This window comes from Mirounga angustirostris, unplaced genomic scaffold, assembly GCF_029215605.1.
Source record: "Mirounga angustirostris isolate CCGP_5_RB_7025 unplaced genomic scaffold, mMirAng1.0.hap1 SCAF_11, whole genome shotgun sequence".
NCBI classification, from domain to species: domain Eukaryota; kingdom Metazoa; phylum Chordata; class Mammalia; order Carnivora; family Phocidae; genus Mirounga; species Mirounga angustirostris.
Genome location: NW_026991719.1, coordinates 13,284,728 through 13,308,613, shown reverse-complemented (window position 1 = coordinate 13,308,613; position 23,886 = coordinate 13,284,728). Strand labels below are relative to the sequence as shown.

Genomic DNA, 23,886 nt, shown 5'->3' with positions numbered 1-23,886 from the left:
AGTTAACAGTACTCCACTCTAGACTTCAGTATCCTTTTCCAAGCCACTTACACCCAGTAGGCCTGTTTTGATGCAATGGAAGATACCATTAATTGTGAGATGTCCTAATTTTAAGTGAGGGAGGGGGGAATATGTGCCTCAAAAATAAATAAAGCAAATCAAGACAATGTTGTACTGGCATAATAATAGAAATACAGAGCAATGGGATAGAATGAGTAGTCCAAACATAAACCCTTACATTTATGGTCAACTGATTTTGGACAAGGGTTCCAAAACCATTCAATGGCAAAAAAATGATGCTAGGACAACTTTGCAACAAATGGTATGAAGACAATTGGATATCCACATACACAAGAATGGAGCTGAACCCCTACCTTACACCACATACAAAAATTAACTCAAAACAGATCAAAGACCTAAATGTAAGAGCTAAAACTATACAACTTTTAGAAGAAAACACAGGAGGGGCGCCTGGGTGGCTCAGTCGTTAAGCGTCTGCCTTCAGCTCAGATCATGATCCCAGGGTCCTGGGATCGAGCCCCACATTGGGCTCCCTTCTCTGCGGGAAGCCTGCTTCTCCCTGTCCTACTCCCCCTGCTTGTGTTCCCGCTCTCGCTGTGTCTCTCTGTCAAATAAATAAATAAAATCTTTGAAAAAAAACCAAAAAACAAAAAAAACACAGGAGTAGATGTTCATGATCTTGGATCAGGCAATGGTTTCTTAAATATGACACCAAAAACACAAATGACAAAAGCAAAAAGTAAACAGATTACCTCATCAAAATAAAAAAAAAATTGTATGCTTCAGGGGTGCCTGGGTGGCTCAGTCAGTTATGCATCTGCCTCATGCTCAGGTCATGATCCCAGAGTCCTGGGATTAAGCCCCAGGTTGTCTGCTCAGCTGGGAGTCACCTTCTCCCTCTCCCTCTGCCCCTCCCCCCACTCATGCACTCTCTCTCTCTCTCTCTCTCTCTCAAATAAATAAAATCTTTAAAAAATGGGCGCCTGGGTGGCTCAGTTGGTTAAGTGACTGCCTTTGGCTCAGGTCATGATCCTGGAGTCCTGGGATCGAGTCCCGCATCGGGCTCCCTGCTCAGCAGGGAGTCTGCTTCTCCCTCTGACCCTCCCCCCTCTCATGCTCTATCTCATTCTCTCTCACAAATAAATAAATAAAATTAAAAAGGGGCGCCTGGGTGGCTCAGTTGGTTAAGCGACTGCCTTCGGCTCAGGTCATGATCCCGGAGTCCCGGGATCGAGTCCCGCATTGGGCTCCCTGCTCGGCGGGGAGTCTGCTTCGTCCTCTGACCCTATCCCCTCTCATGTGTTCTCTCTCTCTCATTCTCTCTCTCTCAAATAAATAAATAAAATCTTTAAAAAATACTGTATGCTTCAAAGGATACCATCAAGGGGTGCCTGGGTAGCTCAGTCGGTTAAGCATCTGCCTTCAGCTCAGGTCATGATCCCAGGGTCCTGGGATCGAGCCCCACATCAGGCTCCCTGCTCAGTGGGGAGCCGACTTCTCCTCCTTCCTTTGCCTGACACTCTGCCTACTTGTGCTCTCTATCTCTGACAAATAAATAAATAAAATCTTAAAAAAAAAAAAAAAGGACACCACCAAGAAAGTGAAAAGACAACCCACAAAACGAGAAAAATTGTGCAAGTCATTTATCTGATAGGGGACTTATATTTAGAATACAGAAAGAACTTCCACAACTCAAGATTTTATAAAGACAAACAACCTAATTTAAAAATGGGCAAAGGATCTAAACAGACGTTTCCCTAAGAAGATATATAAATGGCAAATAAGCACATGATATCATTCACATCATTAGTCACTAGGAGAATACAAACTAAAACCACCATAAGATACCATTTCTTACCCACTAGGATGGCTATAATAGAAAAGACAGACGATTAAAAAAAAAAAGAAAGAAAGAAAAAGAAAAGACAGACGATAACCAATGTTGGTGAGGATATGGAGAAATTGGAATCCTCATATATTGCTGGTGGGAAATGTAAAATGACACAGCAGCTTTCAAAGAGTCAGGCAGTTCCTCAAAAAATTGAACATAGAGGGGCACCTGGGTGGCTCAGTTGATGGAGCATCCAGCTCTCAATTTCGGCCCATGGCATGATCCTGGGGTCCTGGGTCAGGCCCCCCACTAACAAAAATAAATATATCTTTAAAAAAAATTGAGGGGCGCCTGGGTGGCTCAGTCGGTTAAGCGGCTGCCTTCAGCTCAGGTCATGATCCCAGGGTCCTGGGATCAAGCCCCGCTTTGGGCTCCCTGCTCAGCGGGGAGCCTGCTTCCCCCTCTCCTCCTCGCTCAGTGTGTTCACTCGCTATCTCTCTCGCTCTCAAATAAATAAATAAAATCTTTTTAAAAATTTTTTTAAATAAATAAATAAATAAAATTGAATACAGAGTTACTATATGTAATCTAGCAATTCCACTCCTAGGTTATTAACCAAGAGAAATGAAAACACACATCCACATAAAAACTTATACATAGGGGAGAGGGGTGGGGGCATCGGTTAGCCTGGTGATGGGTATTAAGGAGGGCACATACTGAATGGAGCACTGGGTGTTATACGCAAACAATGAATCATGGGGGGCGCCTGGGTGGCTCAGTTGGTTAAGCAACTGCCTTCGGCTCAGCCATGATCCCAGGGTCCTGGGATCGAGCCCCACATCGGGCTCCCTGCTCGGCGGGAAGCCTGCTTCTCCCTTGCCCACTCCCCCTGTTTGTGTTCCCTCTCTTGCTGTCTCGGTCAATTAAATAAAATCTTTAAAAAAAAAAAAACAATGAATCGTGGAACACTACATCAAAAACTAATGATGTAATGTATGGTGACTAACATAACATAATAAAATAAAATTTTTTTTTAAATTATACACAGGGCGCCTGGGTGGCTCAGTTGGTTAAGCGACTGCCTTCGGCTCAGGTCATGATCCTGGAGTCCCGGGATCGAGTCCCGCATCGGGCTCCCTGCTCGGCAGGGAGTCTGCTTCTCCCTCTGACCCTCCTCCCTCTCACGCTCTCTGTCTCTCATTCTCTCTCTCTCAAATAAATAAATAAAATCTTTAAAAAAAAAATTATACACAAATGTTCATAACAGCATTATTCATAACAGCCAAAATGTAGAAACATCCCATGTCTACCAACAGATGAATGGATGAGTAAAATATGGCATACACATAAAATCAAATATTACTGGGCCATAAAAAGTACTGATATATGCTACAACATGAACACTGAAAACGTTATGCTAAAAAAAAAAAACTAGCCACAAATGACCACATATTATACAATTCCATTTATAAGAAATGTTCAGAATAGGCAAATCCATACAGATAGAAAGCAGAGTTGTGGTTGCCTAGGGACAGTAGGACTGGGGATGACTACTACTGGGTACCCTGCCTAGGGTTTCTTTTTGTGGTGATGAAAATATTCTGGAAATATATAGTGGATATACTAAAAACTCAATTGTACACTTTAAATGGGTAAGTTGTATAGTATGTGAATTATATCTCAATAAAGCCATTAATTTAAAAAGTGAGGAAATAAGAGACAAAAAAGAAAACAAATTTTAAAAGAAAAAAAAAACTGCATGAATGTTCCAAAGCTGTGATCATGTTAAGTGTATTAAACCCAACAGGATGAATGTAGAAAATACAATCTTTATCTAATATAGGATTTATTAAATTAAAATAGCACAATCAGTTCAGGTGACTTAGTTAGGATTATTAAAGTATCAATGTTTATATGGTGGCTGAAAAGCCCAAAAGCAGAAAGCAACATAGTTAGAAATAAATAGAACTGGGGGGATTATAATTACTGATCTAGCAAAGAAAACACATTAATAAAGAGATAAAATTCATTACCCTTGTTTAGGAAGGGTTAGGAGGATTTGTTATAATAAAAAAAATCAATATGGATATAGAAAGAGTTGAAATCAAGTATATTTGAAATATGCCATAGTACGTGACAGTAGGCTTGTGAAAGGAAAATATAATACCCAAAGAGAATCCAAATACATATGAACCTGCATAAATCTAACCTGCTTTTATTATTCAGTACAATTTCCCATTCTAGATGTAGAATAATATAGAGTAGGGATTGGCAAACTTTGTACTTTAGGTTCTGAGGTTCTGTGGGCTATAAACAGTTTCTGTTACAACTATTCACCCAGCCACTCTAGTGTGAAAGCAGCCATATACTATACAGAAACGTTAAGTGTGGCTATGTGCCAATAAAACTTTGTTTATGGAAGCTGAAATCTGAGTTTCATATAATTTTCATGTCATGAAATAGTCTTTTTATTTCTGTCCCAACCATTTAATGTAAAAACCACTCTTCGCTCATTGGGCATACCAATAAATTAATTAATTAATTAACTGACTGACAGGATGGATTTGGCCCATGGACTATATTTTGTCATCCCCTGATAGAAGAATGCTTTTCAGTATTAGAAACACAACACCCTGATAAACAAAAAGGAACAACCAAGTCTTACACTGTACAGCAATACTTTTCAGAAACGAAAAGGCATACTAATAAGAATGCCTCATCTGAAAAAGTGACAAAAACCATTAAGAATATTTATGGGAATTATGGGGCACCTGGGTGGCTCAGTTGGTTAAGCATATGACTTCGGCTGAAGGTCATGATCTCAGGGTCCTGGGATGGAGCCCCATGTGGGGCTCCACGCTCAGCAGGGAGTCCGCTTGTCCCTCTCCCTCTGCCCCTCCCCTGACTCATGAGCGTGCACCGTGTGCATTCTCTCCCTAAAATAAATAAAATCTTTTAAAAAAAAGAATATTTATGGGAATTAAGTGAGTTAATTACACACAAAAATTTCTAAAAATAATAATGGATGCTCAGCACTCAAAAACTATTTCCAATATTATTAGCAAAAAGATATTTATACTGACTCAGAGAAAAGATAAAGGCAATGATCCCATTTCTGCAGTAGTACAACACAAATCAGAATTAAGAGTGATTACTTTTGGGGTACATGGGTGGCTCAGTCGGTTAAATATCCGACTCTTGATTTTGGCTCGGGTCATGATCTCAGGGTCCTGGGATCAAGCCCCACGTGAGGCTACACACTGGGCGTGGAGCCTGCTTGAGATTCTCTCTCCCTCTGCCCCTCCCCCTGCTTTCGAGCACACACTCTCTGGGTCTAAAAAAAGGGGGGTGATTACTTTTAGGTCTAAAATTCCCTGCCATGGTATTTTCTCAAGAAAGTCTAAAATTCTCAAGACTAAATTTTATTTCAGCACCAAGAAGCTGTTATTTACATATAAGACAAGTTTCTAGAAGAAAGGTGAGAGAATGACAAAATATTTAAAACTTATGGCTCTAAAAAGTTACCCAAAGGATTTCTCAAAGAAAAAACTAAGATTAGGGTCAAGATTTCAACCTTGGCTACACGTGTGAGGCCAATGCTAAAACCAGCATGGTGAACCGACCTTTCTTTACCAAGGATCTGTTCTATATAAGAACCCACAAGAAGTCACTACTTGATAAACAGCTCAGAGCTCATCTATTCCACCTAACCACTTGCTGCTACGTCTCAGTTTAAAAGTACGAGGCACTTAAGCAGAACCATTTGTTCAAGAACAGGAGAATTATACTACTTGGCCCCAGCCCAATCTTGTGTTGCATACCCTGTAACACCAACAGAAAGAGTAGAGAAGCCATTTACTTATCACCATGAGAGGTGCTTTCCATCACCGTATTCACCCGACCTAGAAAGGGAGGCTTAAAATTCACAATTAAACAGAGCACCACTACCTGCCTTTTCCAGATAAAACTGCGTTTTGAGAGAAAAAAGCAAATCAATAGTCATTTTGATTTCACAACCTTAAACAATGGATTGCTGACAAGGCACCCTGCTATACATTCACCCAACCACCTGTCGCCAACATCACCCTCAAACACAAAGGGCTATTTTTATGTAGTACACTACAGAGACAGATAATATCCCATTGCCATGGCAACAAGTTTTCCAGAAGATATGCTAGAGCCCATGAAGAATGCAAAAGAGAACAAAGTTCTCTCTTTGCACTTGCCTTTACTTTGCAGTATATGAGGAAGATTCTTTTTTAAGTCCTCGGTTTGCTCAATAGGGCCTTAGTAAGTTTGAGCAATGTACAAAGAAATTCCGAGTGGACACATATACAGCTATTTTGGGGTGAGGAAGAATCTCTACAGGAATCTTATCCTTCGGGGAAAGAAAAATGTCAAACTAATGCTAGGTCATACCCCCCAAATGTTATAATATACTTTCTACTCCCCTGAATTCATCTCTGGTCCCTAGGGCAACCTTTCCCACCATGTGCAGCTACTCCTGGCAAAATCTCCAAGAAGGCTACTCTATTGCTGTATTTTTCCCAGTGCCCTGAACAAGAACAAACCCAGCAACCCATGGAAATGTCCTACTCTGATCAAAAAGCATACACATGCATACATCCCATACCCAAATGCAAACAGACAACCCCACAGTCTTCAAGACTTTCCTAAAGAAGTAGAAAGCAGCAGCTCAGATGGGCCAGTCACTCCTGTCCAGCCCTCTCTTGTCCCTCATGAAAGTCTGCACACCCAAGCCCAGCTTGGCACAAATGGACTTCCCTTGCCCCCTACACCAGCCATGCCCCATTCTCCCTAGGATCCAGGGCGGTGGTTCCCAGTTCACCTTGTAGTCTGTGCTGGCTTTTCCTCCATGTGTCCCCCAGAACCACAACCCTTTATCCACTCTGCCCAGGAGGCTGGTCTCTATAAGCTTCAACTCCCAGGCTTTTCTGCCTCTCGTTTCCAGTTGGGCACTGGAGCACATCAGACAGAGTTGGTTATTTGTCCCTCAGCTCACCAGCCCCTCCCTGGCCACAGTTCTGGCAATGACTGCATTCTTCTAGACCACTGTTCTTTTAGGGGAATCACACCTTTCACAGCTTCAGCAACAACATTTCTTTCCTGGGCCCTTTCAGATCTAGGGACAGCAAAGGCTTCGTGCTGCTGCTAATCTCTCCAAGCCTCCATGCTGTTTTCAGTAAAACCCTCTGAGTGTGCCATTTCCTTCAGGGCCCTGAACAATACATAGCCTTACCTCAATTTCTTTTTTTTTAATGGTTTACAATCAATTTAGTATCTAATTTTTTTATTTTTTTTAAGATTTTATTTATTTATTTGACAGAGAGAGACACAGCGAGAGAGGGAACACAAGCAGGGGGAATGGGAGAGGGAGAAGCAGGCTTCCCGCCGAGCAGGGAGCCTGACGTGGGGCTCGATCCCAGGACCCCGGGCTCATGACCTGAGCCGAAGGCAGATGTTTAACGACTGAGCCACCCAGGCGCCCCTTTTTTAAAGATTTTATTTATTTATTTGAGAGAGAGAGAATGAGAGACAGAGAGCATGAGAGGGAGGAGGGTCAGAGGGAGAAGCAGACTCCCTGCCGAGCAGGGAGCCCGATGCGGGACTCGATCCCGGGACTCCGGGACCATGACCTGAGCCAAAGGCAGTAGCTTAACCAACTGAGCCACCCACGCGCCCCAGTATCTATTTTTAAACAACAATAATTACACCCGAGTTAAAGTCTTACCCCTTTATAAAAAACAATAAAATAAATTCTATGAAACAAATACTTAAAACTTCAATCAGTAAGAGAACATGTCAAATGTGGAATTTAAAATCAGCTGATAGGACAGATTAATAAATATTTTAAAGTTAGCTAACAAGTTGTAAATACTTTTGTAAATTTTATGATAGAAAAAATTTGATATATACAGATTTTTTAAAAAAAATAAGATGGAGGGGCGCGTGGGTGGCTCAGTCGGTTAAGCATCTACCTTCGGCTCAGGTCATGATTCCGGAGTCCTGGGATCAAGCCCCATGTCGGCTCCCTGCTCAGCGGGGAGCCTGCTTCTCCCTCCACCCCTCTTCCCCGCTCGTGCTCTCTCAATAAATAAAATCTTTTAAAAAAATAAATAAAAAATAAGATGGAAATTTCTTTCTTTCATGTAAAAGTAGTATAAAATTGGACTGTCTCAGACTAATAAGGCAGCTTCATAAAGGTATGGGACCCAGGTTCTCTCCCTATATACATATACTGCTGTTCTGCCATGCTCTACATGTAGCTTTTACCTCCAAAACCACCACATAAGCACCAGCCTTCATATTCCAGTACAGTTAACATGGAGTATTGTATTAGTCTCAGGTGTACAATATAGTAATTCAACAATTGTCTGTGTTACTCAGTGCTCATCATGATAAGTGTATTCTTAATCCCCTTCACCTATTTCACCCATCCCCCCCACCTACCTCCCCTCTGGTAACCATCAGTTTGTTCTCTAGAGTTAAGAGTCTGATTTTTTATCTTTTTTCCTTTGTTTCTTAAAATCCACACGAGTGAAAATCATATCGTATTGTCTTTCTCTGACTGACTTATTTCACTTAGCATTATACCCTTTAGATCCACCCATGTTGTTGCAAATGGCAAGATTTCGTTCATTTTTTTTTTCTACTTGAATCATCAAATTATATTTGGGAGAACTGACACAGAAATATTTAAAAAGTTTATTTCCAGAACAAGACCACTGAGCCCACATTAACATAAATATTTAGTATCAGAATAAAATCTTGAAAATGCTTTCTAAAATTCAAACTGAGCAAAAATTCTACTAAACCTTGATTTCCCCACCAAGCCAATGTATTAATTTTTCTTCTTGTCATATAAACCTTGTCTCGACGTTTTCCAAATCCCCAGCTTAAAATTTTTTAAGCATTTTATTCTTAAGTAATCACTACACTGAACATGGGGCTCAAACTCACAACCCCTAGGATCAACAGTCACATGCTCCACCAACTGAGCCAGCCAGGCGGCCCTGAAGTGATATCATCTTAGACATATAAGGTAGAATAGATTAAATTATTAAGGGGTGCCTGAGCCTTACCTCAATTTCTGATGGCTTCCTTGGCTTTGAAGTTTAAGCAGCCTTCTTGACCCTCGACTGTCTCATGTTCTGCTTTACCATACTGAAGCTCCTTAGAAGCAGATTCAAATCTCCTACTCAGACCCATAGATAGACTCACCCCTTTAAGCAAGAATTCCAACATTTACACAGAATTGCTATGAAAGCCATAGCCTCTCCACTGAGACATCATCAAGAAACCCCCCCTTTATTTTTTAGTTTGTCTCTTCAACAAAGACTGAATTTCAACCCAAATAATTATGAAAAATATTACCAGAAGTCATTTATCTATGTGACCATGGGCAAATTACTGAATCTCTCTGTACCTCCATTTTGTCTTCTTCAAACTGGGGGCGATAATACCTACTTTGTGGTTTGCTTGTGAAAATTAAATGAGATGAGCATTCTACAAGCTATAGGACAAGGCCAATTACATGGTAATCAGTAAATAAACGGTAGTAGCTACCATGATTGTTACCACGTATCTACAACCGGAGTAGATTTTGCCTCAAGGGACAATTATCTGGAAACATTTTTGGTTGAAACAACTTGGGGAAGGGCAGATACTGGCATCTACTTGATAGAGACCAGGGATGCTGCTAAACATTCTATAATGCACAGGACAGCCCCCACAGCAAAGAATGATCTGGCCCAAAGTGTCAATAGTGCCAAGGTGGAGAAAACTTAGAGAATGAAGAATAAATTAAAAGAACCTAGGGGTGGGGCGCCTGGGTGGCTCAGATGGTTAGGCGTCTGCCTTCAGCTCAGGTCATGATCCCAGGGTCCTGGGATCGAGTCCCGCATCAGGCTCCCTGCTCAGTGGGGAGCCTGCTTCTCCCTCTCCCTCTGCCACTCCCTCTGCTTGTGCTCTTCTGTCTATCTCTCGGTCAAATAAATAAATAAAAAATCTTTAAAAAAAAAAAAAAAACCTAGGGGTGCCCGGATGGCTCAATTGGTTGGGTGTCTGACTCTTGATTTTGGCTCAGGTTGTGATCTCAGGGCTGTGAGATCCAGCCTTGAGTGAGGGGAGACAGAGAATCTTAAGCAGGCTCCAAACCCGGGGAGTTTGCTGCTCCCTCTGCCTCTCCTGCTCCCCCTGCTTGTGCTCTGGAGTGCACTCTTTCTCTGTCAAATAAATAAGTAAAATCTTTTTAAAAAAATAACAAAAGTGGGTATGTAATTAAAAAAAAAAGATTCTCTCTCTCCCTCTACCTTTGCCCCTCCCCCCCCCAGCTTGCACTCTCCCTCTCTCTGTCTAAAAAAGAATCTAAGACATCCCACATGGTAAATTTCACGCACTTTGCTTCCAGCGCCATCTCTTAGTAACAAGACTCAAAGTTACCAGAGTGTATGCAAAGGAGAGGAATTAAAGCATTTTAAAACAATTTTAAAGGAATCCTAAAGGAGAAAAAAACTCAAAAAGCAAGCACACCAAACATCTCCAGGGTCAAAAACCTGTTCATGTAAAATCATCTGTTTTTCACAAGACTGACCCTGAACTAAGGGATAAACAAAGAGATTATTGCATTACATATGTTCTTTTTTTTTTTTTTTAAACCTAAACTCTTTTTTTTTTTTTTTTTTTTTTAGATTTTATTTATTTTTTTGACAGAGAGAGATATAGCGAGAGCAGGAACACAAGCAGGGGGAGCGGGACAGGGAGAAGCAGGCTCCCCGCCGAGCAGGGAGCCCGACGCGGGGCTCGATCCCAGGACCCTGGCATCATGACCTGAGCCGAAGGCAGACGCTTAACGACTGAGCCACCCAGGCGCCCGCATTACATATGTTCTTTTGAAGGCATCAGGGCAAACATTACACATTTAAGAAAGCCTGCTTTAAAAAAAAGCAAAAACAATACTTAATTGCTGGCATTTATGGGATTTACTTCAATTAGTCAGGAAATTAACACAGGTGAAACATTTAATTACCCCCAGGAGGCTGAACAAAGCTATTTTTCTGTAAACCAATGGCAAAGTGTTACAAATGAATTAAGTCAAAGCAAACGTTTACTACTAACCTAATATTAAAGAGCCTCTCCTGGTCCTGAATTAAATTATGAGGAGAGCCGAGTTTCTCCAGTCTGTTAAAAATCACTTTTCCTTCAGGTTTGTGTTCTAGCCCCTCTCTGAAGTAGAGAGAACAGTGGTAAATAAAACAGGCCCAAAGCCAGATGGCATGTGCCCCCCAGGGGCTCTCTGGAATGAAGCAGAGCAGAGAGGGCCAGACAGGAAGGTCAGGAGCAGGGAGAGTTGAGCAGGGACTGCAGGGACTGCAGAGCGAAGTCCTGGTGGGAGCAGCTGAGCTTTCATTCTCTCATTCTCTCTGGCCTTCCTTCCCCCTCGCAGGGCTGCCTGAAGGGGGAAGGACCACCGCAGCCTTAGGGAATCGCATTCCTGGCGCAGAGTTGCCAGCAGTGCTGCTGCCAGTCTGACTTTGAAAACGGTCAACTATGAAGTACTGAAGTTCCCAGTCCAGACACCTCACAACTCTTCAGAGCACGGCTTCTTGATCATTTCTGTGCTATGCCCCTTGCCCTTTGGTAGTCTGCATGGACCTCTTCTCAGAATACTGTTTTTAAATGCATAACATGAAACACTTAAAATAGATAGGATGATAAAAGAAACATACAGAAATACAACTATCAAAATATTAAAAAGCAAATCTGTGGTAGTAAGGCATGTGTTTGAATATGCATTACTACCTGCAATAATTATGATTTTTAAAAAATCCTATTTCTACAGGTGATGAAATCACAGGTACTACTACTACTACTGTGGTTTGTTGCCTATATGCACAATAGAAGGAAATGCTTGATTTCAGTTAGGGGTTGGTACAAACAAAAACGTATCTTTTTCCACATCTAAATTCACAGACCCCTGAAGTGGACCCAGGCCTGCTTTAGAGTATTCCGGGCAGGAGTGGACATGCAAGGCATTCATATCTACTTTTCCACTTCTTTTCCTGCCTCCTACTAGTTAAGAGGAAAAAACAAATTGCCTAAAGACTAAAACTGAAAATAATACATAAGAAGATATATACTTGCCAGTTCTACTTGGTATAAGAAAATGAATTACGCATGAAAATGTTTTAAAAGATAAAGAAATTTTAAATGAGTGGGTGAGCAAAAACATCTATATTATCTGGCCCCAAAATGATAAACAGAGTAATTTTCTGCTTCAGAAAACTCTGGAAGGCAAGTGTGGTACAAAGTTCCTAAGCTGACACATACCACCAATAATTCTCACTTCCTGCTGTCTTTGCTTTTGAATAATCCTCTCCCCTTCAGTGCAGACAAAACCTGTGACTTGCTTCTATATATAAGACAGGATATGGCAAAGGCAATGGGGTGTCACTCCTCTAAGCCAACGGGAGAGAGAGAATCTTCTTAAAGAAGCCAACAGCCATATTATGAACTGCCTATAGAAAGAGCCATGTGGCGGGGAACTGCAGGTTGTCTCTAGTAGCTGAGACCTTCAGTCCTAAACTCACGAGGAACAGAATTCTACTAACGGTGACATGAGCTTGGAAGAAGTCCCCAAGCTCCACAAAGAAATGCCACCCAGCCAATGCCTTGGTTTCAGCCTTGTGAAACCCTGACCTGCAGACCCAGTTAAGCCATGTCAGGACTCCCGACCCAAAGGAACAATAAGATAATAAATGTGCTGTTTTAAGCTGCAATTTAAATTTATGCGAAGTCATTATAGAGCAATAGATAATTCATGTAGTAACCAGTACAGAGGGTGAACAACCATCCCAATTTGCCTGCTTTGAAAACGGAATCTCGTGCCCCAGGAAACCCCACAGGCCTGAGCAACCCAGGCTGGTTAGTTACTATGATCTGAATGTGTGTCCCCCACAAAATACATCTGCTGAAATTCTAATGCCCAATGTGATGGTATTAGGAGGCAGGGCCTTTGGAAGGTACTTAGGTCATGAGGGTAGAGCCCTCACGAATGGGATGTAATGCCTTACAAAGAGGCTCCAGAGAGAACCCTAGCCCTTTCCACCATTTAAGGCCACAGCAAGAAGGTGCCAGCTATGAACCAGGAAAGGGGCCCCTCACCAGAAGGCAAACATGCCGGCACCATGATCTTGGACTACCAGCCTCCAGAACTGTGGGCAGTAAATTTCCATGGTTTATAAGCCACCCAGTCTGTGGAATTTGTTATAGCAGCCCAAACGGACTTAGCTGCCCACCAAAAAACATGTACTGAAGAAGAGAATGATGTAAATACAAAATCCTAGATACTTGCCTTTATGAAACAACGAGAAAATTTGAAAAAAAAAAAAAAAAAACCTGGAAAGGAACCAAACCCTCTTTAAAAAGTTACTGATAATTAGTGGAACAACTCAAAATTTCCTCACAACCAATTTTCCATACCCTTAAAGTAGGACAGTCCCCAGTTATGCATGTGAAACTAGGTCAATATTCAAATCCATCTTGCATTTTTTTTTTTTAAATAATCTCTAACCCAACTCAGGGCTTGAACTCACGACCTCAAGATCAAGAGTCACATGCTCCACCGACTGAACCAGCCAGGCGCCCCCATCTTGTATTTCTAGTCTTCACTTTTGTTACCTTTTCAGTCTCCCTATTGGTTTACCCAATTATTCTGAATCAGTCTCAAAAATCGTTATCTTTAAGACTGCAAATAGCTCGATCATGTGGAACCATCACTGTCTTGCCATTTGACCAAAAGCCAAAGATACCTTTTCTGCCTATATTAAACCCCTCCATGTTCCCATCTCCTCTGACCACTCCCAGGTTCCTTCTTTAAAGATAAACCCCATGAATTGTGTGATATCAGAGACTTGCAGGGTAGGGTACAAGAGTGAGAACACAGATGGAACAGAACTGATCGCACGTGCATTGATGGTTGTTGAGCATGGATGGCAAGCACAGAGGAATTTAATGTATTATTCCATCTACTTGTTTGAGATTTCCCATTTTAAAAAATATGAGAGGGGGCGCCTGGGTGGCTCAGTCGTTAAGCGTCTGCCTTCGGCTCAGGTCATGATCCCAGGGTCCTGGGATCCAGCCCCACATCGGGCTCCCTGCTCCGCGGGAAGCCTGCTTCTCCCTCTCCCACTCCCCCTGCCTGTGTTCCCTCTTTCGCTGTGTCTCTCTGTCAAATAAATAAATAAAATCTTTAAAAAAAAAAAAAAAAAGAATATCAGTGTGCATTTTGCTACCTATAAAGGAGCTTTTAATATTTGTACACATTTAGCACAGTCCCCCAGTCATGTGACATTCTATACAAAAATGCCACCTACTTTCCTCAGTCATAAAGGCCTCTACAACACCATAATGATGAGTCACTATAAGAATAGGTAATGAAGTTTTTTTTTTTTTAAGATTTTTATTTATTTATTTATTTGACAGAGAGAGACAAAGCAAGAGAAGGAACACAAGCAGGGGGAGTGGGAGAGGGAGAAGCAGGCCTCCCACCAAGCAGAGAGCCTGATGCAGGGCTCGACCCTGGGATCATGACCCGAACCGAAGGCAGACGCCCAACGACTGAGCCACCCAGGCGCCCCGGTAATGATTTTTAAAAAGGAAACATAAATGAACTACAGCTACATGTGTCAACAAAGATGAATCTCAAAAACGTAATAATGAGAGGAAAAGCAAGTTGCAGGTTACAGAGTACAATATTCCTAATTTTAAGTTGAAAAGTCATACAGGGGTGCCTGGGTGGCTCAGTTGGTTAAGGGTCTGCCTTCAGCTAGGGATTGAGCCCCGTGTTGGGCTCTCTGCTCAGCAGGGAGCCTGTTTCTCCTTCTGCCGCTTCGCCTACTTGCACTCTCTCTCTCTCTGTCAAATAAATAAAATCTTTAAAAAGTTGAAAAGCCATACAAAACAATATATTATTTTAGTGACATATATATACACACACAATATCTTCATGTATAATAAACATATTAACTTTTTTTTGTTTTGTTTTGTTTTTAAAGATTTTATTTATTTGTCAGAGAGAGAGAGAGAGTGAGTGAGAGAGAGCACAAGCAGGGGAAGCAGCAGGCAGAGGGAGAAGCAGGCTCCCCATTGAGCAAGGAGCCCCATGTGGGACTTGATGCCAGGACCCTGGGATCATGACCTGAGCCAAAGGCAGACGCTTAATTAACTGAGCCACTCAGGCGTCCCATTTTTTCAATTCATGCACACCAAATTCAGGACAGCAGTAACCTCTGGGGTTGGAAGGAAAGAGAATGGGACCAGAGAAAGAGATCACAGGAAACCTTCACACTGAATGAACTGTTTTACTTATTTGCTGGGTAATCCTCTAAGTTTTGCACACCTGAAGTTTTTTTTTTTTTGTTATAAAAGAGTCAACAAGCAACTATTATGCAAATGTCGCTCTTTTAACCACACAACGGTTTGGCTCTGGAACTTCCTATATCTGCTGGCATTCTTTCTTTTTTATAAAAAAAGAATACTACCTTAAACAGCAAATATTCTTTCTACTGTTATAGTATTCTGGCCTCTATCTTCTTAAAGTCTATGTTACAAAGGGATATGATATAAAGATGTAAAAACAGAAAACTGCCTTATTTGCATTTTTAAAAAACAGTTCTGGCTAACAACCTAACAATGGGGAAAGTTCACAAGAATTTTGTCTTTTACCTATAGTTTTCTTTAATGATTAAACAGTTGCTTCAATGAATTACAAGAAAACCTTTAAATAGGACTTCTTCCCAAAGGTGAGTCCATGCATAGGGCACCTGGGTAGCTCAGTCAGTTGAGCCTTGGACTTTTTTTTTTTTAAGATTTATTTATTGGGGTGCCTGGGTGGCTCAGTCGGTTAAGCAGCTGCCTTCCGCTCAGGTCATGATCTCACGGTCCTGGGATCAAGCCCCGCATCGGGCTCTCCTCTCAGTCAGCTGCAAGTCTGCTTCTCCCTCTCCCTCTGTGATCTCTCTCGCTTTCTCCCTAAGAAATAAATAAAATCTTTTAAAAAAAATAAAGATTTCATTTATTTGAGAGAGAGAGAGCACGCACAAGCGGGAGGGGCAGAAGGAGAGAGAATCTCAGACTCCAAGCTAAGTGGGGAGCCTGACGCAGGGCTCAATCTCACAACCCTGAGATCAGGACCTGAACCAAAAACCAAGAGTCAGACACTTAACTGACTGCACCACCCAGATGCCCTGAGCAACTGACTCTTTTTTTTAATTTTTTAAGATTTACTTATTTGTTTTAGAGAAAGAGAGTGAACAAGCACGGGGAGGGGTGGAGGGAGAGGGAGAGAGAAACTTCAGCAGACTCCTCGCTGAATTCAGAGCCCCACTTCGGGCTGATCTCATGACCCCGGAGATCATGACCTGAGCCAAAACCAAGAGTGGGACGCCCAACCGACTGCACCACCCAGCCCCCCCATCCTTCTCCACCCCCCCACCCAACTCCTGATTTTGGCTGCAGTGGTGATTTCAGGGTCCTGGGATTGAGCCCCCACATCCTCTGCACTCAGCGGGGAGTCTGCTTGAGATTCTCTCTGCCCTCCTCCCACCCCGTATGCTCTCTCTCTCTAAAATAAATAAATCTTTAAAAAAACAAAAACATGATTCTGTGCACAGGAATTTTTAAAATATCCCCTGCTTCTAGCAGCTTTGTTTTACTTCTTTACATCAATCAAAGCTGCTTAAGCAATCAGACATTTATTGGCTTTTTTCCAATTCAATGATTTCCCCTGATATTATAGAATCAGCAGTGTCTTATAGCTATGCCCCTTAATGTCTAAGAGTTAACCATCAAATCAGAAAGACAAACACCATATGATCTCATTTACATGTGGAATCTAAAAACAAAAAACCTGAACTCATAAATACAGAGGACAGATAGGTGGGGGAGGGATGGGTGAAAGTGATCAAAAGTTACAAACTTCCAGTTATAAAATAAGTAAGTCATGAGGATTTAATGTACAGCATGGACTATAGTTAATAATACCATACTATATATTTGAAAGTTGCTAAGAGAGTATGTATTTGAAAGTTGCTAAAAGAGTATATCATAAAACTTCTGATCACACAAAAAAATGTTTAACTATGTATGGTGACGGATGTAGACTTACTGTGGTGATCATTTCACAAAATATACAAATACCAATCATTATGTTGTATACCTGAAACTAATAGGTTACATGTTAATCATTTCCCAATTAAAAAAAAAAACTATTTCAAAATAAAAGGAGTTGACTATCATAAAAACTAAAACAAATTATGACTACTTCACATATGCACAGCATTCCCAGAGACTAACACACCATCCTAAAAGATAAATATTATAAATAAGTCTATATAATTTAATTCATTAAATCAAATGCAAAACTTGCTAGTTTAAGGTAGATATTTTATTTCTAGAGGTTATATTCTTCTTTTTTTTTTTTTTTTTTAAGTAAGCTCTACACCCATCATGGGGCTTGAACTCACAACCCCTTTATCAAGAGTCATGTGCTCTACCAATTGAGCCAGCCAGGTGCCCCTCTGGAGGTTATATTCCAAATTGTTTCTTACTCACATCAACTGAAGAATAAAAAACATTTGCACTGGAATGTAAACTCCATGAAGACAGGGATTTGTGTGATTCATTGTTGTAACCTCAGCATCTAGAACTGTCCGTTATGAGCAATAGAAATTCAAATGCAGGGACGCCTGGGTGGCTCAGTCGTTAAGCGTCTGCCTTCGGCTCAGGTCATGATCCCAGGGTCCTAGGATCGAGTCCCGCATCGGGTTCCTTGCTCAGTGGGGAGCCTGCTTCTCTCTCTCCCTCTGCTGCTCCCCCAGCTTGTGCTCTCTCTCTCTCTCTGACAAATAAATAAATAAAAATTTAAAAAAAAAAAAAAAAAGAAATTCAAATGCATGTCAAACCCAACCTGATTCCCACCACACCACCTTATGCCTTCTAGTAAAATCATGGCCTTTGAACACCAATGAAATACTTCACAACCTGAGAAACCAATCACTCTAACATTTGTAGTTCTTGTCTTAAAACAAAAACTATGTTTCTCAGACATTTATATTTTCTTTTTCTAATGTAAAGGGTTTTGTTCTACCATTTTTCACCTAGTACTAGAATCCAGCTTTTATTTATTTTTTTTAAAGATTTTATTTATTTATTTATTTGACAGAGAGAGAGACAGTAAGAGAGGGAACACAAGCAGGGGGAGTGGGAGAGGGAGAAGCAGGCTTCCTGCTGAGCAGGAAGCCCGATGCGAGGCTCGATCCCAGGACCCTGGGATCATGACCTGAGCTGAAGGCAGATGCTTAATGACTGAGCCACCCAGGTGCCCTAGAATCCAGCTTTTAAAATAAATCAGCAAATGAAGATAAATACTCTAAAAATAGGACCAAAAGACCTTTTTAAAATAGGCTATTATGATGCATTAAAATATAATTTAAGATGGCGAATAAACATATGACATGATGTTCAACATCATGTCATTAGGGAACTGCAAATTAAAACAACGAGATATCAATCACTACGTTCCTATGGTCAAAATAAACACTGATATCATTAAATGCTGGTGAGAATATGGAGCAACATGAACTCTCATGCATTGCTGAGGGGACTGCAAAATGGTACAGCCACTTCGGAAGACAGTTTGGCAGTTTTCTACAAAACTGAAGACACTCTTATATGATCCAGCAATCACACTTCTTGGTATTTACACAGAGGAACTGAAAACTTAAGTCCACACAAAAATCTGCACACAGATGTTTATAGCAACTTCATCTATAACTGCCAAAACTTGAAAGCAATCAAGATGTCCTCCAGTTCATGAATGGATAAACTGTGGTACATCCAAACAATGGAGTATTATTCAGCACTAAAAAGAAATGAGCCATCAAGCTATGAAAAGACATGGAGTTATCTTAAATGCATATTATTAATGAAAGACGCCAATCTGAAAAGATTACATACTGTGTTTTTCTAACTATATGACATTCTAAAAAAGGCAAAACTATGGAAACAGTAAAAAGATCAGTGGTTGCCTGCGGTTGGGGGTAAGTGGAAGGGATGACTATGCAGAGCACAGAGGATTTTTAGGTCAGTGAAACTATTCTGTATGATATTTTAATGGTAAATACATGTCATTATACATTTGTCCAAACCCACACAATGTTCAACACCAAGAGTGAACCATAATGTAAACTAGGGACTTGGGGTAATTATGATATGTCAATGTAGGTTCATCAATTGTAGCAAATGTATCACTCTGGAAGGGAGTATTCCTTTTTTTTTTTTTAAGATTTTATTTATTTATTTGACAGAGAGAGACACAGCGAGACAGGGAACACAAGCAGGGGGAGTGGGGAGGGAGAAACAGGCTTCCCACCGAGCAGGGAGCCCAATGCAGGGCTCAATCCCAGGACCCTGGGATCATGACCTGAGCCAAAGGCAGACACTTAATGACTTGAGCCACCCAGGCACCCCTGGAAGGGAGTATTCCTAATGGGGGAGGCTGTGTATGTGTGTGACGAGGGGGGTATATGGGAACACTATGCACCTCTCCTTCAATTTTGCTATTAATCTAAAACTGCTCTAAGAAAATCAAGTCTTGGGCGCCTGAGTGGCTCAGTTGGTTAAGCGACTGCCTTCGGCTCAGGTCATGATCCTGGAGTCCTGGGATCAAGACCCGCTTCTCCCTCTGACCCTCCCCCCTCTAGTGCTCTCTCTCTCTCATTCTCTCTCTCTGAAATAAATTAAATTAAAAATTAAGTCTTAATAAATATATATGTATTTTTAAAGATTTTATTTATTTATTTGACAGAGAGAGACACAGCAAGAGAGGGAACACAAGCAGGGGGAGTGCGAGAGGAAGAAGCAGGCTTCCCGCCGAGCAGGGAGCCCGATGCGGGGCTCGATCCCAGGACCCTGGGATCATGACCTGAGCCGAAGGCAGACGCTTAACCGACTGAGCCACCCAGGCACCCCAATAAATATATTTTTTTAAAAAACCTTGGAATGTACAACACCAAGAGTGAACCCTAATGCAAACTATGGACTTTGGGTAATAATGATATGTCAATGTCAATGTCAACTATAACAAATGTACCAGTCTGGTGGGGGATGTTGATAATGGAGGAGGCTGGCATGTGTGCTGGTAGGGGATGTATGGGAATTTTCTGTACCTTCCCCGTAATTTTGCTGTGAACATAAAACTGCTCTGAAAAAATTAAATCTATTAAAAAATATATATATATACACATTTCAACAGAAAAAAATCCTTAACATAACTCACTTTCATGACAAACTAACAGACATAGTTTATTTTTTACTGCAAGGAGGAGACAAAATTAAGTATTTTTGTAAAACATTTACTCCAGGTAAGATTTTCACCCTGCCTGAAATGTTATGCTAATCTTAATTATATGCTTATTAAGAAAAAAAAATCTGGCTGTTACCATAGAAATTACCAGGGATGGTTAGTGCCTCCATGATTTGGGCAGTTATACCTGTTGGGTCACTTAATTCTGAACTTACAGGTTCCTGTTCAACAGGGAAAGGCTAAAAATGTCTACATTTGTTTTAAAGAATGGCTAATACACTCATGGGGAAATGCAAATTGAGGTAAATGGAGCATGCACACACACATCAAGATACAACATGACACAGCACACCACAACACACACCACACCACTCCCCACTAAAATGGTTGGTAAAAATTAGGTGGCTGCTGACTGCTAGCTTTGTTTGAATCTCTTCTGATTACATTTCCCTGTCCAGGATGCCTCTGGTGTTCATTTTTACCTGTATGAAGAATACTGGATTATTGCAATTATATTAGGTTAATGGGGAAGTATGTATTTTATTTTGCTGGGCTGAGTAAGAAAGCTTAGAGCTCTGAGACATTTACTATAAGCAATCTTCTAGGCATGTCTCCCTTTGCCGACATCTGAAGCAGTCTCCAGTTTCAACTGGACATCGAGAATATAAACTCATTCATGCAAATGTACTGTGCCTTGGGTTCTTTCTAAATCATATATACTTGAAGGGAGCATGGATTCTAACACCAGGAAAGTCCCCTCCCCAATTCCTTAGGAGTGGTGAACCAACATATTCACATTTAATATGCCCACTTTCTCTTATCACACTCCATGTATTACTGACTACAAAATAAGCCTTAGCAGGTGCCCAGCTGTCATTTACTTGCTGTGTGGCCTCAGTCACTTATTCCTTTTTCAGTTGAGAAGTTGCAACATCATTTAATAAATTTATATGCTTGGGAATATTCTGAGGGCCTCAAGTAATGGCCATGGTTTGTGTTTTAAGACACTGACTTTTTGTCTACCTAGTTCAGCTCAACCACGGAACAGCAATTGCAGAACTTTCTACATATAAAGGACTTCTTAAGAGCTAAACAGCCATGCTAAGTTCTATGAATACTAATTACATTTTCAGAAATCCCTTTTAAAAGGTGAAAGATTACAGAGTGGCTAAAGTTATGCTCACAAACATATAGGCATATGCATGTTCCAGCAGTATAAAGCGCAGTCTTAAGTGGTAAGAAAAAAAATAAAGAACCTACAAACACAGTGACATTGCAAGTGAGCCATAAAACCCTCACTAATCCTCTAGAACTAGATTTTAAAATACCACTCCCCACTCTAAATATTCAATTGATGTTAACTTTCATACTAACTATTGTTTTTAAGAAAAGCTTCATTTCCATGCACCCCTATGTTTATAGTTTATAGCAACATTCTTCACAACAGTCAAGATATGGAAGCAACCCAAGTGTTATTTATTTATGCATACATATTTATTATGTATTATATCTATATAAAGAAATATTATTCAACCATCAAAAAGAATGAAATCTTGCCATTTGCAATGATATGGATGGAGCCAGAGTATAATGCTTAGCAAAATAAGTCAGTCAGAGAAAGACAAATACCATATGATTTCACTCATATGTGGAATTTAAGAAACAAAACAAGCAAAGGGAAAAGAGACAAATCAAGAAACAGACTCTTAATTACAGAGAACAAACTGGTGGTTACCAGAGGGGAGGAGGTGGGGGGATGGGTGAAATAGGTGAGGGGGATTAAAGAGTGCACTTGTCCTGATGAGCACAGGATGATGTATGGAAGTACAGAATTACTGTATTGTACACCTGAAACTAATATAATACTGTATGTTAACCGGAAATAAAATGAAAACTTAAAAAAAAAAAACAATTTTAAAAAGGTTTTCATGTTTTGGGCCTGATATTAAGAATCTTATCAACATGAAGGCCTGGTGATATCAAAAGACGATGCTTATCAAGTAGTCTTTCTCCAAGCTCCAAGGAAAGCACAAAACAAAAACAGCACGTGCTGTGGATCACTCCCTCCTCCTTTTCCAGGTATGGAGCAGCTAAAAGGAGGTAGCTATGACACACATTACTTTCCAGTTCTATTTCAAGTCCAAGTAATAAGATGGGAAACTACAGCTGTCTCCTATGGTGGATGTCTGGGTCTATCTCTAGCCCGAAACAGTAAGCTTGGCTTTGCCCTGACAGACATCCTCTTGCAGCCCTTTGTCCCTGCTCTGTTAAGGCTTTCCAATTTAATACCAATATTCAGAAATATGTTAGTGAGCAAATACATATAGTAGATATATATATCTAGATAGATAGATAGATTACATGGATATAGGGCGGACAACATTCAATTCTGGGCCCCTGACTCTACATACATACATACATACACACACATACACACACACACACGCGCGCACGCACACACACGCACACTTCAAGTTCAAATCCCAGCAAGGCACCCTGAGCGCCTACCCCTTTCCACCCACCCAGGAGAGGTAAAGGCAGGAGCAGCGAGCAGAGGTTAAACCAGACACTAGCCAAAACAAACACCACTTCCAGAACAAGGCAAACTTTGGGTCCGGACAGCTGCAGAGCCCCAGCAATGGCCGGGGGGGAGGGGAGGGAGTGTCAGTCTGTCTCAGGGGAGGAAGACGGGGAGCGCACCCAGCACTCCTGAGCTGCGGAGGAGGCTGGTGTTCCCCGGGGGACAAGGGCGTCGCCGCCATCCCCGACTTCGACCTGCCGAGGCCTCCAGGTCCTTGGGCAGCCCCATCGCCCCACCCCGCCCCCTTATCCCCACAGAAATGGTCCCCACAGACCTGCTGGGGCAGGGGGCGCGGGGACCTACCTGGTGCAACGTCTCGGCGGGCAGCTGCGACGCCCGGAACAGGTCGGCCACGGGGCCCGCGGCTGCGGTGACCGCTCCGGGGACGGCCCTGGCGGCCTCAGGGGGCCCGGAGCCGGGGCCCCCGCCTGCGGCGCCGGCGCAACGCGCGAAGAGCTCGGAGTAGCACTGCTGCTCGCCCTCGCTCAGTAGCAGCGGCGGCCCGGAGCCGCAGCCCCCGCCCGCCGCCGCCTCCATGGGGCCCGGAAAGGGGTCCGGCGGAGCACCGTCACCGGGTAAGGAGCCGCCGCCTTCGCCTCAGCCTCCGCCGCCTCGGTCTCGGCCTCGGCCGTCGCCGCCACCGCCCCCACGCCCCGCAGCTGCCGCGCTGCCGCTTCCTCCCGGCGCGCGCCGGCCCCGCCCCCGGACTTGAATGTTGTGCCTCCGCCGCGCGGCACATGGAGACAGGCGCGGGGCGGACCAATCGCAGCCTGAGATCGCACCCCGGCCCCGCCCCCGCCACCCCGCCCCGCGCCGCGCCGCGCCGCGCCGCGCCAGGTAACTAACTCTGCGGGCCGCCCACCCGGCGACCCGTCACCTGCCCCTCCCGCACTCCCCAGACCCGGAGGGCAGGAGCCAGCGCTTGGCGCGCCCACCCACCCCGAGAGGGGTGCCCTTGGCTCTCCTCGCTGGCTGGGAAGGGAGACAACTAGACCCACCTGGAGTATGGCGCTTTTCAGGGGGCGGAGAAAGCTGTGGTGATTTCGCCGTAGAACGCTGGAGCTGGTG

At 42.4% G+C, this 23,886-nt stretch overlaps 1 protein-coding gene across 11 annotated transcripts in view; it reads right to left on the bottom strand.

Annotated features, from left to right (window-relative positions):
• The window catches only part of REPS2 (RALBP1 associated Eps domain containing 2), a 221,350-nt gene extending 197,864 nt beyond the window's left edge, over positions 1–23,486 (bottom strand). For 9 of the 11 annotated variants that reach the window (XM_064573814.1, XM_064573817.1, XM_064573818.1 and 6 more), the window contains exon 1: positions 23,122–23,486. In XM_064573814.1, the coding sequence (XP_064429884.1) occupies positions 23,122–23,355 (234 nt within the window). In that variant the 5' untranslated portion in view covers positions 23,356–23,486. The remainder of the gene's footprint in view (positions 1–23,121) is intronic. The other 2 variants (XM_064573820.1, XM_064573825.1) reach the window with 1 other exon arrangement.
• Positions 23,487–23,886: the final 400 nt, after the last annotated feature.